The following is a 12,203-nucleotide window of genomic DNA, read 5'->3' as shown; positions in this document are numbered from 1 at the left end:
GATAGCAGCAGGAGATGAAGAGAACTAGCAGTTATGGAGCACCCACTATGTTTATCTGGTACTATGCTAGGTACTTTGTATCTCCTTTAATCCTGTCTCATGTTTTTCAACTCAGGGAGGTGGATATCATTTTTCGCATTTGATGAATGAGGAAACTGAGGCCCAGAGAGATTAAGAAATTTGCCCCAGACACAATGAACAAACTATATTATAAATGAGAATATATGTGACCTAAGAGATAAAAGGAAGTGCTAATGGGGGTTGAAAGAAGCAAGAGGACATACCCAGTTAAGGTTTTAGAACATCATAGAGGAAGCAAAGTTTTAAAATGTCCCTCAAGCAGTAGATAGGATTTTGATGAGAGTGTGCCAATTTAAAGGCATTAGAACAGTAAGTCTTGGCTCAGTGGCGCTTGAAAATACAGGTAAATTTGGGCCCTTCACCAATTCAGAATCTCTGAAGGGAGAAGTCCAAACAGTTGTATTTTTTAAAACTTTACAAGTGATATTGATTTGTAGCCAAGATTGAGAACTGTTCTGTTGTAGACAAAATTTATGGGCAGAATTCAGAGTACTGTTAGTAATCCAGTTTGTTCAGAATATAAAATAAAACAGGCATTGAAAGAGATTGGCTGAAAAGCCAAGTTGACTACCAAATTTCAGAGAGCTTTGACTGACAGTATAAGGAATTGTGTTTGTTTTAATAAACCTTTTAAGGTTTTTGCTTGTTTTTTTGTTGTTGTTGTAAAACAAAATAACATAGAATTTACCATCTTAACCATTTATATACAGCCAATCAAGATGAAATGCTTATCTAGTACCACTAAGAGCTGACGGTACAAACCAGAATGCTGCCGAGTCTTACCCCGTTCTCCCAAAGTTACTGCACTTCAAATATACATTAAAGATACCTTGATAACTAACACTTACTTTATATATGTATGTCCTTTCAAGCAGCTCTTCTCCACTTGTGGAAAAAGAACCTGATGTGCCTGTATTCTTTCCAAATCCTCTGCTGGCGGAGAGTGTAAGCATGTGCTTCCAAAGTGGACCAACAGAGGGTGCCACTAATAGCTCTGTAACATCAGGGGAACCCAAAACTGAGCAAGTAATGCAACCCTTGCCTCATCAACCATCTGATAACCAGAAACTATTCCAGGATGTGTTGGTAAGAAAATGTAAAGCATTTCATCTTTTGTGAGATGGTTATTTAGTCTAGGATATGTGAGTTAAGCCTTTCCTATCCTTAAACTGATTGGGACCTTGATATAAAAAGTTTTTCCCCAAATTAATGATATGTCACTTATTTCTTTTAGCTTTTCATAAATTATGATAACCTAAATTCAGTAACTCATTGTAAGCATGCCAGTCATCAGATACTTATATAGCCAGGGAAAAAATGTCTTATTTTAAAAATATGTTGACATTATGCCAAATTCAAACTAAAGTTAGTACCAGAAAAATAAGCGAGAGTTTGCAGGAAACTTGAAAATTGGAAAGTAGTAGAATATTTATGATAATATTTACTGACTTTAGTTCAGATAAGCAGATTTTTATTGAATATTTAGCTTAGTATAAGAAAATGAACTAAGTGGATAATATACAGATGAATATGACCGTCTCTGCCTTTGAAAACCTATGGGAAATAGCCCATGGATACCAGTAACAAATAACTATAGGACAGGCTGAGAAGTGCTGTAAGCAAAGGCAATACACAATAAAAAGGGGTAATTCTGGTTGGAGGAAATAGTCATCTTGGAAAAGCTAGAATGTAAACTGGGACTTGAAGGTCGAATGACCGTGGCTGTCGCTTACCAATTGTAGACTTTGGAACATTTGATTTCTCCATTTATAATTGAAGGCTAATTAAACATATGTCATAGGGCCTTAAGTATTCATGAGTTAACACATATTTGTTATTTGCCTGCTAGGTCCTAGACTGGTGCTAGCAGCCGTGTGCTCAAGGGAATGAAATATGATTTAATGTCAGGAAGGCAGAGATAGGATCACAGGTCATTCTCATTCAAAGCGAGAAAAGAGAGGAGTCAAATTCTCAAAGTAACATAAAGATCAAACTTATAACTCTGAAACATTATCATTTTTCAAATGAAGGCATGATTTTAAACTTTTGTTTATAAAGAATTTACTATAAATCCTTAAAAATACTTGAAATATTACTCAAATGATTTTAAATCTTTTGGTTTTAAAATGAACAAATTCTGAACAAACATTCTAAGTTTTCTGTAGGATCTGATGAAATCATTCATTCATTAAGATGGGCTTCTTTTATAAAAACTGCATAAAACTTGGCAAATGTATTTGATATTTTGTAGAATTTAGCAGGATAATATTTTGCTCTTCTCTGGCATTACTTACCACTATTATTTGCATTTTTGTTTCCTAAGACTGTTAATAGTGATTTTTCAAATATGTCCTTTTTCTTTTTTCATCAGGGTCAAGGGAACCACCTATTGAATAACTCCCACAAGGAAACTGAGCAGCCATCCACCAAAGCAGTAATTATCAGTCACGAATGCACCAGAATGCAGAATGTTTACCATACTAAAAAAAAAAACCATGATTCAGGACCGGTGGACAAAGATTGTGTTCTTAATGCAACCCTTAAGCAACTAAGAAGCCTTGGAGTAAAAATTGATTCTCCTACTAAAATGAAGAAAAATGTACATAAAGTGGATCATGCCAGGTAACTTTAAAATTTGTTTTAAAAGATAAAGAAAAATTTAAATGTATTGCAGCTGTCTCATGAAAAAAGGTATAAGCTTGCCACTCAATTCAATTGGCTTATCCTTTTTTCAGGGTCTACTATATGATGAATATAAGAGATTGTTTCTACCCTTTAGATTTTTCTAGTAGAGGAGCAGGTTATATACCTAAGTAACTTGAGGGATATTGGCCAACAATATGCTCTGGGAGTCTTATAGAAAGAGAAATGAGCTTTTGCTCATTTTTGATGTCTGGAAAAGTTTTCCTGGAGGTGATGGAGTCTGCGCCAGCTACTGGATGTACAGTTAATGCAGTTATGCCATCTAAAAGGCAAAAACATTCCTTTTTGTGCGACTCCCCTGGTGGCACAGTGGTTAAGAATCCGCCTGCCAATGCAGGGGACACGGCTTCGAGCCCTGGACCGGGAAGATCCCACATGCTGTGGAGCAGCTAAGCCCATGCACCACAACTACTGAGCCTGCGCTCTAGAGCCCACGAGCCACAACTACTGAGCCTGTGTGCTACAACTACCGAAGCCTGCACGCCTAGAGCCCATGCTCTGCAACAAGAGAAGCCACTGCAATGAGAAGCCCACGTACCACAACGAAGAGTAGCCCCCTCTCGCCGCAACTAGAGAGAAAGCCTGCACGTAGCAACGAAGACCCAACGCAGCCCAAAGTAAATAAATTTTAAAACAAGATTATTTCCTTTAAAAAAAAATTCCTTTTTGTAGAAATGTGTTTTGAAGAATATAGTTATATGAACCTTACTTATTGCTCACCAGTTCCAACTGGCCATGTTCTTCTGTTTAGATTCCTCTTCATCAAAGATCACCTCAACACATACTTGTTTTAAAGAGGATAAAATCTGGAAATTATGTTATTAAGGCTAGTGTGCTTTCTATTAATTATTTTTGATGTCATTTTCTAGTTACAAAAATAATACAATTTCATGATTTAAAAAAATATCAAATAACATGCAAGAATATCAGATAGAATGCAAAAGCCCCCACGTCCCAGACTCCTCAGTCTGACTCCTCCTAGATTATTTCTCTTAACTGTTTCTTTGGTATTCTTCTAGAAATGCTCTAGGCATGTTCAAGTATGTATCTGTGTGATAAGTGTTGCAATTTGGGGTTTTTGCTTAACGTTATATCTTAGGTACTTTTCTTTATAGGTATATGCAGTTCTTTCTCATGCATTTAAACAGCTGGATAATATTCTGTTGTGCCCATGTACTATAATATAGTGAACCCAAGTTCTCTATTAATGGACTTTTAGGCTGAATCTCTTACTTCTTATCTCAAACAATGCTAAGTGAACATCATTCTACATATACTTGTACAAGTGTCTTTGTAGGATAAATTCCTGGAAATAGGCAGGATCAAAGGATATGTGCATCTGAAGTTTTGGTAGATGTTGCCATTGCCGACCAAAATAGTTTTACTAGTTTATATGCCTACCACCAGTGTAGGAATGAGTCTAGCATTTTTGAAGGTTTTATTTCAATACTCTTGGGATAGAGGCTATATACATCTGTTAAAATGCATAAATCACCCTGCTATCTGTGTGGAGCCCTTACGTTTTGGTATGGCTGCCTGTAGGGAATAGTTTTTTTGTTTGTTTGTTTGTTTGTTTCTGCCGTACACGGGCCTCTCACTGTCATGGCCTCTCCCGTTGCGGAGCACAGGCTCCGGACGCGCAGGCTCAGCGGCCATGGCTCACAGGCCCAGCCGCTCCGCGGCATGTGGGATCTTCCTGGACCGGGGCACGAACCCGTGTCCCCTGCATCGGCAGGCGGACTCTCAACCACTGCGCCACCAGGGAAGCCCGGGAATAGTTTCTAAGTAATGTATTTCTTCATAGTGGCCACCCTGTTTTAATCTCTTAAGTATGAAACATTGAAATGAATAAATTTTAAGTATATAATGAACTTGATTCTGTTTTTAAATGCCTATAATGAAATGGAAAGTAATGCCTTTTTGATGTATCAGTGTGGAGTAGTCACATTCTTCTCTTTATTTAAATGACAGTTTATATTATAAATTTATGCTATAAAAATAATACATGCTCGGGGTTGGAATTTTACAAAGTGAAGAAAATGTCATCTGAACTAATAACACCCAAAGAAAATTAGGAAACATAGTTGCTGTTTTACTATATATATAATTTTGTTTATTTTTCTTTACTTACCATTACAAAATAGACATTTTCATTTAATATTGTGGGCTGTTCCCATTTTTAAAATTCAATTACCTATATGAGTTGAAAAATCCATAGATATACATTCATAGATAGGATTTTAGTTTCATGTAAGATGATTTTCTCAAGGAAGTAAAAGCTGATGTGAAAAAAATTATTTTCAGTTCAAAACAATATATTAAATTAATCATTTCCATAGAGGGGTAAACTGGCTAAAATTTTACAATGATATAGCTATATCTTCACATGAAAACTTTTTTTAAAAAGCTTTATTTTATGTTATAAATTGTGTAAAATATTGTAGAGCTTTGGAAATAGAGTTTGTTTTGTTTCCATTGTCAAAGTAATATGTTTATTTTGGAAACCTTGGAAAATTTAGAAAAGTAGACAAGGAAAACTCATATTCAGGGGAATTCCCTAGTGGTCCAGTGGTTAATACTATGTGCTTTCCCTGCTGAGGACCTGGGTTCGATCCCTGGTCGGGGAACTAAGATCCCACAAGCCGCGAGGCCAAAAGAAACAAAACAAAACATATTCATACCAACCAACTTCATTTACTATTAAAAATTTTGCTTTTGTATTTCCTTTTATTTTTCTAAAATAATTTTAACAGCAACCATTTATTGAGTGCTCATAATGTATGAGGAACTGTGCTGAAGTTTTATGCAACATTATTTCAGTTAATCCTTGCAATAATCTGTGTGATAGATACTATTATTATACATGTGTTATAGATGAGGAAATTAAGTACCAATTTACTCAAGACCCCACACCTGTAATTTTAAACCTACTCTTCTAACTCCAAAGTCCATAGTTTTTTTGTTTTGTTTTGTTTTTTTACTATTTTGCTCTATGCTTATTGCTTGTTTAAGTTTTTGGTGGGGTCTTAACGGTGGTGTATATTTTGCTGCTTTGTGTTTTGACCATACTGTATATACCCTCCCAAAAAAGTGTTTTTGGTTTTACACTGGAAAATAATCACGTTTTCAAAGTTGTTGTAACGTCTTCTAAGCATCATCTTTAGTGGGGAACTAATAAACCAGTAAGTAGGGCATAGTATTTGTTTACTTAACCCTTCCCCTCTTGTCAGAACTGAGTCAGATTTTTTTCAATGTCTACTATTTTAAATATTGCTATGATAAACATCCTTTTGCCAAGATTGCATTTTTTAGGTTTAGGATTATTTCCTTAGACTAGAGTCTCAGAAGTAGAAAGACTAAGTCAAATGGTAGGAAAATTTTAAGGCTGTCACTACATTGCTTTCTGAAAGAGTAAGATTTTTACCTTCCTACCAGCTATATGTGTTAGTAGTTCACCAATACTTTTACTCATTTTACTTCAATAAATATACAATGAGCTGCTACTGTGAGCCAGCTATGAGAAATATCATGGTATACAAGATAACCTAGGAAAGACATCTTTCCCCTCATAGATCTTATAGTTCAGTGGAGAAGATGCACAAATAAATAGTCAATTATAAAATACTCTGATACCTGCTATGAAAAGGAAGGATATAGTATATCATGGAAGCACATAGGAGAGGTACCTAGCATATTTTCATACTGTATTATAATTACCCTATATTAAAATTGACCATTTTAAAGATCTGTGCTAAATTAGACCAAAAATTCTTAAATTATCTTTAATTTATATTTTATGCATTATTAATGGATTCTCTATGTTATTGTGATTAAAAATGAAACTGCACTGAAACTATTTCTCTAACACATATAAGTCATATTTTGTTGTCAGTAGTCTTAGGCTGAGAGGAGATTCCAAGCATAAGACTATCTAAAGCCTACCTAATTAATTCACGTTGTTTCACAGTTTGTCTTGAACTTAGTTCTTTTAGTATAATCTCCTACCACTCTCTACCAAATTCCAGTTTACCCCTCTTTGGCATTTGCAAAGTTCCTTGCTGTTAGTTTTACCTGGGATGCTCTTTTTTATCTTTCTGCTTGCCAGAATCCTTATCCTTCAAAGCTGAACTCAGACGTCACCTCCTTTGTCAATGTTTCTGGGACCCCTCACCAGAATATTGATGTTTTGTACTCTCAGAGTACCTTGTTTCTAATAAATTATATAGCATGTTCTTGTGATAGCCTTTCCAGCAAGATTGTGAGTTTTATCTATCTGTGAATCCTCATTGCTTCTACCACATTTGGTGGGTCTTCATGGATTGATAAAGGAAGGAAATCCAAACTACTCGGGTCATCACTGAGGTTTACAATGAATGCCTTATTTTTATAAGTACCTCTGTAATACTTATTGTCAGTATTTATGGCCTTGTGTTGTTATCTTTTAACAGATATTGGTATAATATAGTTGGTGTGCTGAAAGTTCGTAAGGCAGTTGTTTAGAATTTAAGACACATTTTTCCTATAGAAATAGTGTATAAATTGTAATTTGGTATTCCAGAAAAGTAATCTTTGTAATCCTTGTAATGCCTGTTGTTGTCCTAGTTCTATAAACCAGCTACCTTTGTCATTGTACCTATGTGAAAACTTATTTCACGTTCCAGTTCTGGACTGCAGGAGCATATCTTCTAGCCAGAAGAGTAGCTGAGACAGGGGAAGGAAGATTTCCTTTCTGTTTTCCTGTTCCGTAACACTGCAGATTAAGAAGGTCCAAAAACAGGAAAACAATGAAAGAAGGTCCCAGACATACCTAGAAATTGTAGGGAAGATGGAGGACTGGCGGCAGCCTCTACAGGCATATTCCCAATTGGAGTGACCTTTTGAATTCAAAACAGATCCTTAGCAGTCTCCCTAGTTATTTCCTTGCTCTCTACTTGAAAATGGTATGTTTCCTCTAGTTGAAAACCCTATGTAGGATAAGTAGGAGGTAACTAATTGGGATTCAAACAGGACAGTAGTCAGGGTTGGTTTTCATCTTTAAGTAAGCTGGAATCTTTCCCTTAATTGTTGGCATGTGACTCTCATATTTAAACATAAATGGACTCTCATCATCCTTTTGTGACTGTATATCTAATGAGATTCTAATATAGTATATCTGTGATCAAGGCTTTTAGGATTTGATCAGTGGAATGGCCTACTTTTGCTTTTCATCTTAATTACACTAGTGTTTATATGCATTTGTCCTGAGTATTATTGATTTGTTTTGTTTTCAAAGTAATGGTGTTTCCTCCAGACCCCAAATCGAAACTAGCTAGCTGTGTTAGACAATGAAACTTGAAGAACCTTTTGAACTGGTATTGATTGTTTTCATGGATTTATATGGATCTTTTAACCATTCTATAAAAGATCTATTATTACTCAGCCATAAAAAAAGAATGAAATAATGCCATTTGTAGCAACATGGATGGACTTAGAGGTTATCATATTAAGTGAAGTAAGACAGAGAAAAACAAACATCGTATGATATCACCTATATGTGGAATCTAAAAAAAATGACAGAAATGAACTTAGTTATAAAACAGAAATAGACTCACAGACATAGAAAATAAACTTATGGTTACCAAAGGGGATGGGGGGAGGAGATAAATTAGGAGTTTGGGATTAACGTATGCATATTACTGCATATAAAATAGATAAACAACAAGGATCTACTGTACAGCTCAGGGAACTATATTCAATATCTTATGATAACCTATAATGGAAAAGACTCTGAAAAAGAATATATATATAAATAACTGAATCACTTTGCTGTACACCTGAAACTAACACAACATTGTAAATTAGCTATACTTCAATTTTTAAAAATGGTTTAAAAGAAAAGATCTAATTCAAATTAGATCTACTTTTTCTTAATATTTAACATTTTGAATTAGAAGTTTTTATTTGCCTTCATATTATTTACATTAATATTATCTATAGATATATTTTTAATATGTACAAGTCTGATTTAATATGCAAATTGCTTATAATTTTGAGGAAATAGGCAAAGAAAGTAGAAAAATGACTTTATATTCAGAAGATATTAGCACTATGAATATATCATAAAAGAATAATATCTAGATAGATTGGTACTATCTCTTCCATCTTATTAAGACAGTCTCCAAAGCAGTAAATACCAAGAAGGTTGAGGAAGAATTCCAAGGTAGTTATAAAGAACAGCATTATTAAGCACATTCTTCCATTGTTTGGTAATGACATCACTGGTTTTAGGGGATATTGATGGTTGAAAATAGTTTCTTCAGAATTTCAGGTACTTGTGAGAATAAAAATACCTGATAGTTATTTGGGTTTTGTGAGGGTAGGGATGCAGGCAGTGGCTGGCATGTATAAAACAGCTGAATTTCTTCGTTGGATGGTATGGAAAGTCATAGCATATTGTTTGACTGGAATATAATAATAATATACTATATTGTAATATTATATATATAATATAATAGTACACAGAGGACTCTGATTTTTAGGGAATAGAAAAACTCTGATAGCAAAATACAAATTGCTGAATACAGTGTAGTGAAACAGTGGTTATAGAGTCCCAGAGAGTAAGGCAGACCTGGGCTCAGCTTGCCAGTTACTAGCTGTTCAACTTAGGGAAATTAGTTAAAATCTCTATTCCTTAGTTTTCTCAACTGTAAAATAAAGATAATAATACCTATTCATTCAGTAAATATTTATTGAATGCCTACCCTGTGCCAGGCACTGTTCCAGGCACCAAGGATACTGCAGTGGTGGGGGAAAGAGACAAAAAATCCCTTGCCCTCATGGATTTTCATGAGGGAGCTAGACTATAAATAAGAACTGTGAGTTAAATATATAGGTAGCCATAAGTGCCGAGGAGAAAACAGAAAAGTAGGGGAAGAGAAATGTGAATTGTTGTAATGGAGAATAAGTTTGAAATACATGATAGGGACAACCTCCCAGAGAAAGGTTTCTGCAAGGATTAAATAAGGCACTGAATGTTTAGCAGAGTGCCTAGCACATAATAAGGCATCAATAAAAATTAGCAGCTATTATTGTATATGTGATATACAGGAAAAGGCAAGTCAGTTGATTACTGTTAATGAGATACACCAGCCAAAGTGAGTGAGGATTATATCTAACAAAAGAAAATTGGTGTATACACACACACACGCACACATGTCCATATCCAGAGACTGGTTGATATTTTTCATTCATTACAAATGGAATCTCTTCAACTATGAACAATGTAACATTCTGAGCTACTCACCAAATCTTGTTATATTATCAGATGTGTTTTCTGTTTGATTTTATTTATTTTTATTTTACCAGTATTAAAAAGCTTTACATTTTGGGGTCTTATATTTGGTCTTAAAACCATAACTGATATAAATTTAGGAAAATTAATTTGTGTTCCACTTTCAGTCTTTGCATCATGGATTACCTTCTAGGTTATCATAGTTACCCCTTGAATGTATCTGGATCATCAAGACTTAGATGTCTGAGCTTTCAGATAAAAAGCACCATCAAGCTTAAAGCTGAAGACTTACTGTTACCTTCATAGAATGGAACATATTTACAATTACACTGTTTAGTACTCAAAATAAGATAAATGATGGCCTGCTCTGTTCTGTCTTTCAGTGTGTTGGCATGCATCAGCCCTGAAGCAGTGATCTCTGGATTAAACTGCATGTCATTTGCTAATGTTGGCATGAGTGGCTTAAGCCCCAACGGTGTGGATTTGAGCATGGAGGCAAATGCTATAGCTCTGAAATATTTAAATGAAAATCAGCTGTCACAACTGTCTCTCACTCGATCAAACCAAAATAACTGTGACTCATCTTTTAGTCTTCTACATATTAATACAGACAGAAACACAGTGGGCCTTAGTTTAATTTCACCAAACAACATGTCATTTGCAACCAAAAAATACATGAAGAGATATGGACTGATTCAAAGCAGTGACAATAGTGAAGATGAAGAGGAGCCTCCAAACAATACAGATACCAAGAGTGAGCATTTAGTGAATCAAAACCTTACATGCATAGCTGAACAACTTGATTGTCAGAAAGAGCCTTCTAGGAATGCTTGGGAGATAACTACTTGTAACTGTGACTCCATGGGCACCCACACAGATATGCCAGTATTGAGAAATATTACAAATGAAGTTGTTCAGCCAAAAGCAACACCACAGTTGAATGAAAACCCAGATTTCTTATTAAAGAACCTTAAATCAAGTCCTGCAGTGAAACTCCGAACTGGAAAAGCAGAGTTCACCCAACATCCTGAGAAAGAAAATGTCAGGGACACTCCGATTTTTCCTGAAAGTTTGAAACCTTCTGACACTTTAAAGCAAATGAATAGTATGAATTCAGTAGGCACCTTCTTAGATGTGAAGCGTCTCAGACAGTTGCCAAAATTATTTTAAACTTTTAATTCCCCCGCCCTCCTGATATGAGGATGGGATGTCTCCTGAAGATACTTATGGAAGCCAGAGCCTTTTGATAGTTTTGGAATTCCTAGTCATTCTAGGGATCACTCTTTCTTGGTAGCAGCTGATGGCAAAGAGCTGAACAAGTGACCTGATTGTCTATGAGATGGCTGGCTATTAGGAGGGCTACATGCCCTTTGTTCAAATAGTGGTGTTCAGCATCACTGGATTTTTTTTTTTTTAAACAAATCCTAAGATCAGTTATTTCAACCAATTTAGATAAGCAGATGCTATCCAACTATGAATCTGAATTGCTCTTTTATACTGTACATTTTGAAAAGCCAGTCTGTCTTCCTAGCATTTTGCATCTACCCAGTATCACCAAAAGAATATAAAGTTATCATGACCCTGAGTAAATTAGCTAAATCAACCCTTATTGAATTTAAGGGGAAAGTTTTATTTTTAAAAGCAACTTAAGATCTTTTATACAAGGAGTACAGATGTTGTCTTAAGATGCATATTTGTTAAATACTGTGGAAGTAAAACTTTTGCACTCTTGTGGGTTGATGTTAATGTAACATTTTCAACATACAGCACTAGCGATCACATAATAAAATTATTGAGTATGAGTGTGTTTTATAAACTTTGTGAGTTTTTCAGATGTTTTAATATTTTTTAATGGAACTTAATAAAAATGTCTAGATTGACTACTTTCCTTTGTCCTCTGCTGTAGCATATCCTTCTCCACTTTTAAAAAAAAAACTTTTTAGACTCCCCAAAAATTACAAAAATGATACAGAGTTCAGGTGTACCCTTTATCCAGCAACCCCCAATGATAATATCTTATATAACCATAGTAAATGATCAAAACCAAGCAATTGACATTGGGTACAATATTAGTAACTAAACCACAGACTTTTCAGGTTTCACAAGTTGCTGCACTCATTTATTTACTTTTTGGTGTATAACTATGAAA

General features: G+C 35.0%; 1 protein-coding gene across 5 annotated transcripts in view; it reads left to right on the top strand.

Annotated features, from left to right (window-relative positions):
• STIL (STIL centriolar assembly protein) overlaps positions 1-11,937 on the top strand; it is a 63,119-nt gene extending 51,182 nt beyond the window's left edge. For 4 of the 5 annotated variants that reach the window (XM_067726055.1, XM_067726057.1, XM_067726053.1 and 1 more), the window contains 3 exons: positions 954-1,167; positions 2,453-2,703; positions 10,438-11,937. In XM_067726055.1, coding sequence (XP_067582156.1) covers positions 954-1,167; positions 2,453-2,703; positions 10,438-11,224 — 1,252 coding nt within the window. In that variant the 3' untranslated portion in view covers positions 11,225-11,937. The remainder of the gene's footprint in view (positions 1-953; positions 1,168-2,452; positions 2,704-10,437) is intronic. The other variant, XM_067726056.1, reaches the window with a different exon arrangement.
• Positions 11,938-12,203: the final 266 nt, after the last annotated feature.

The sequence above is a fragment of the Pseudorca crassidens genome, chromosome 2, assembly GCF_039906515.1.
Source record: "Pseudorca crassidens isolate mPseCra1 chromosome 2, mPseCra1.hap1, whole genome shotgun sequence".
Lineage (NCBI taxonomy): Eukaryota > Metazoa > Chordata > Mammalia > Artiodactyla > Delphinidae > Pseudorca > Pseudorca crassidens.
Note: the sequence above shows the minus strand (reverse complement) of the source record. Positions and strands in the feature narration are given on the sequence as shown.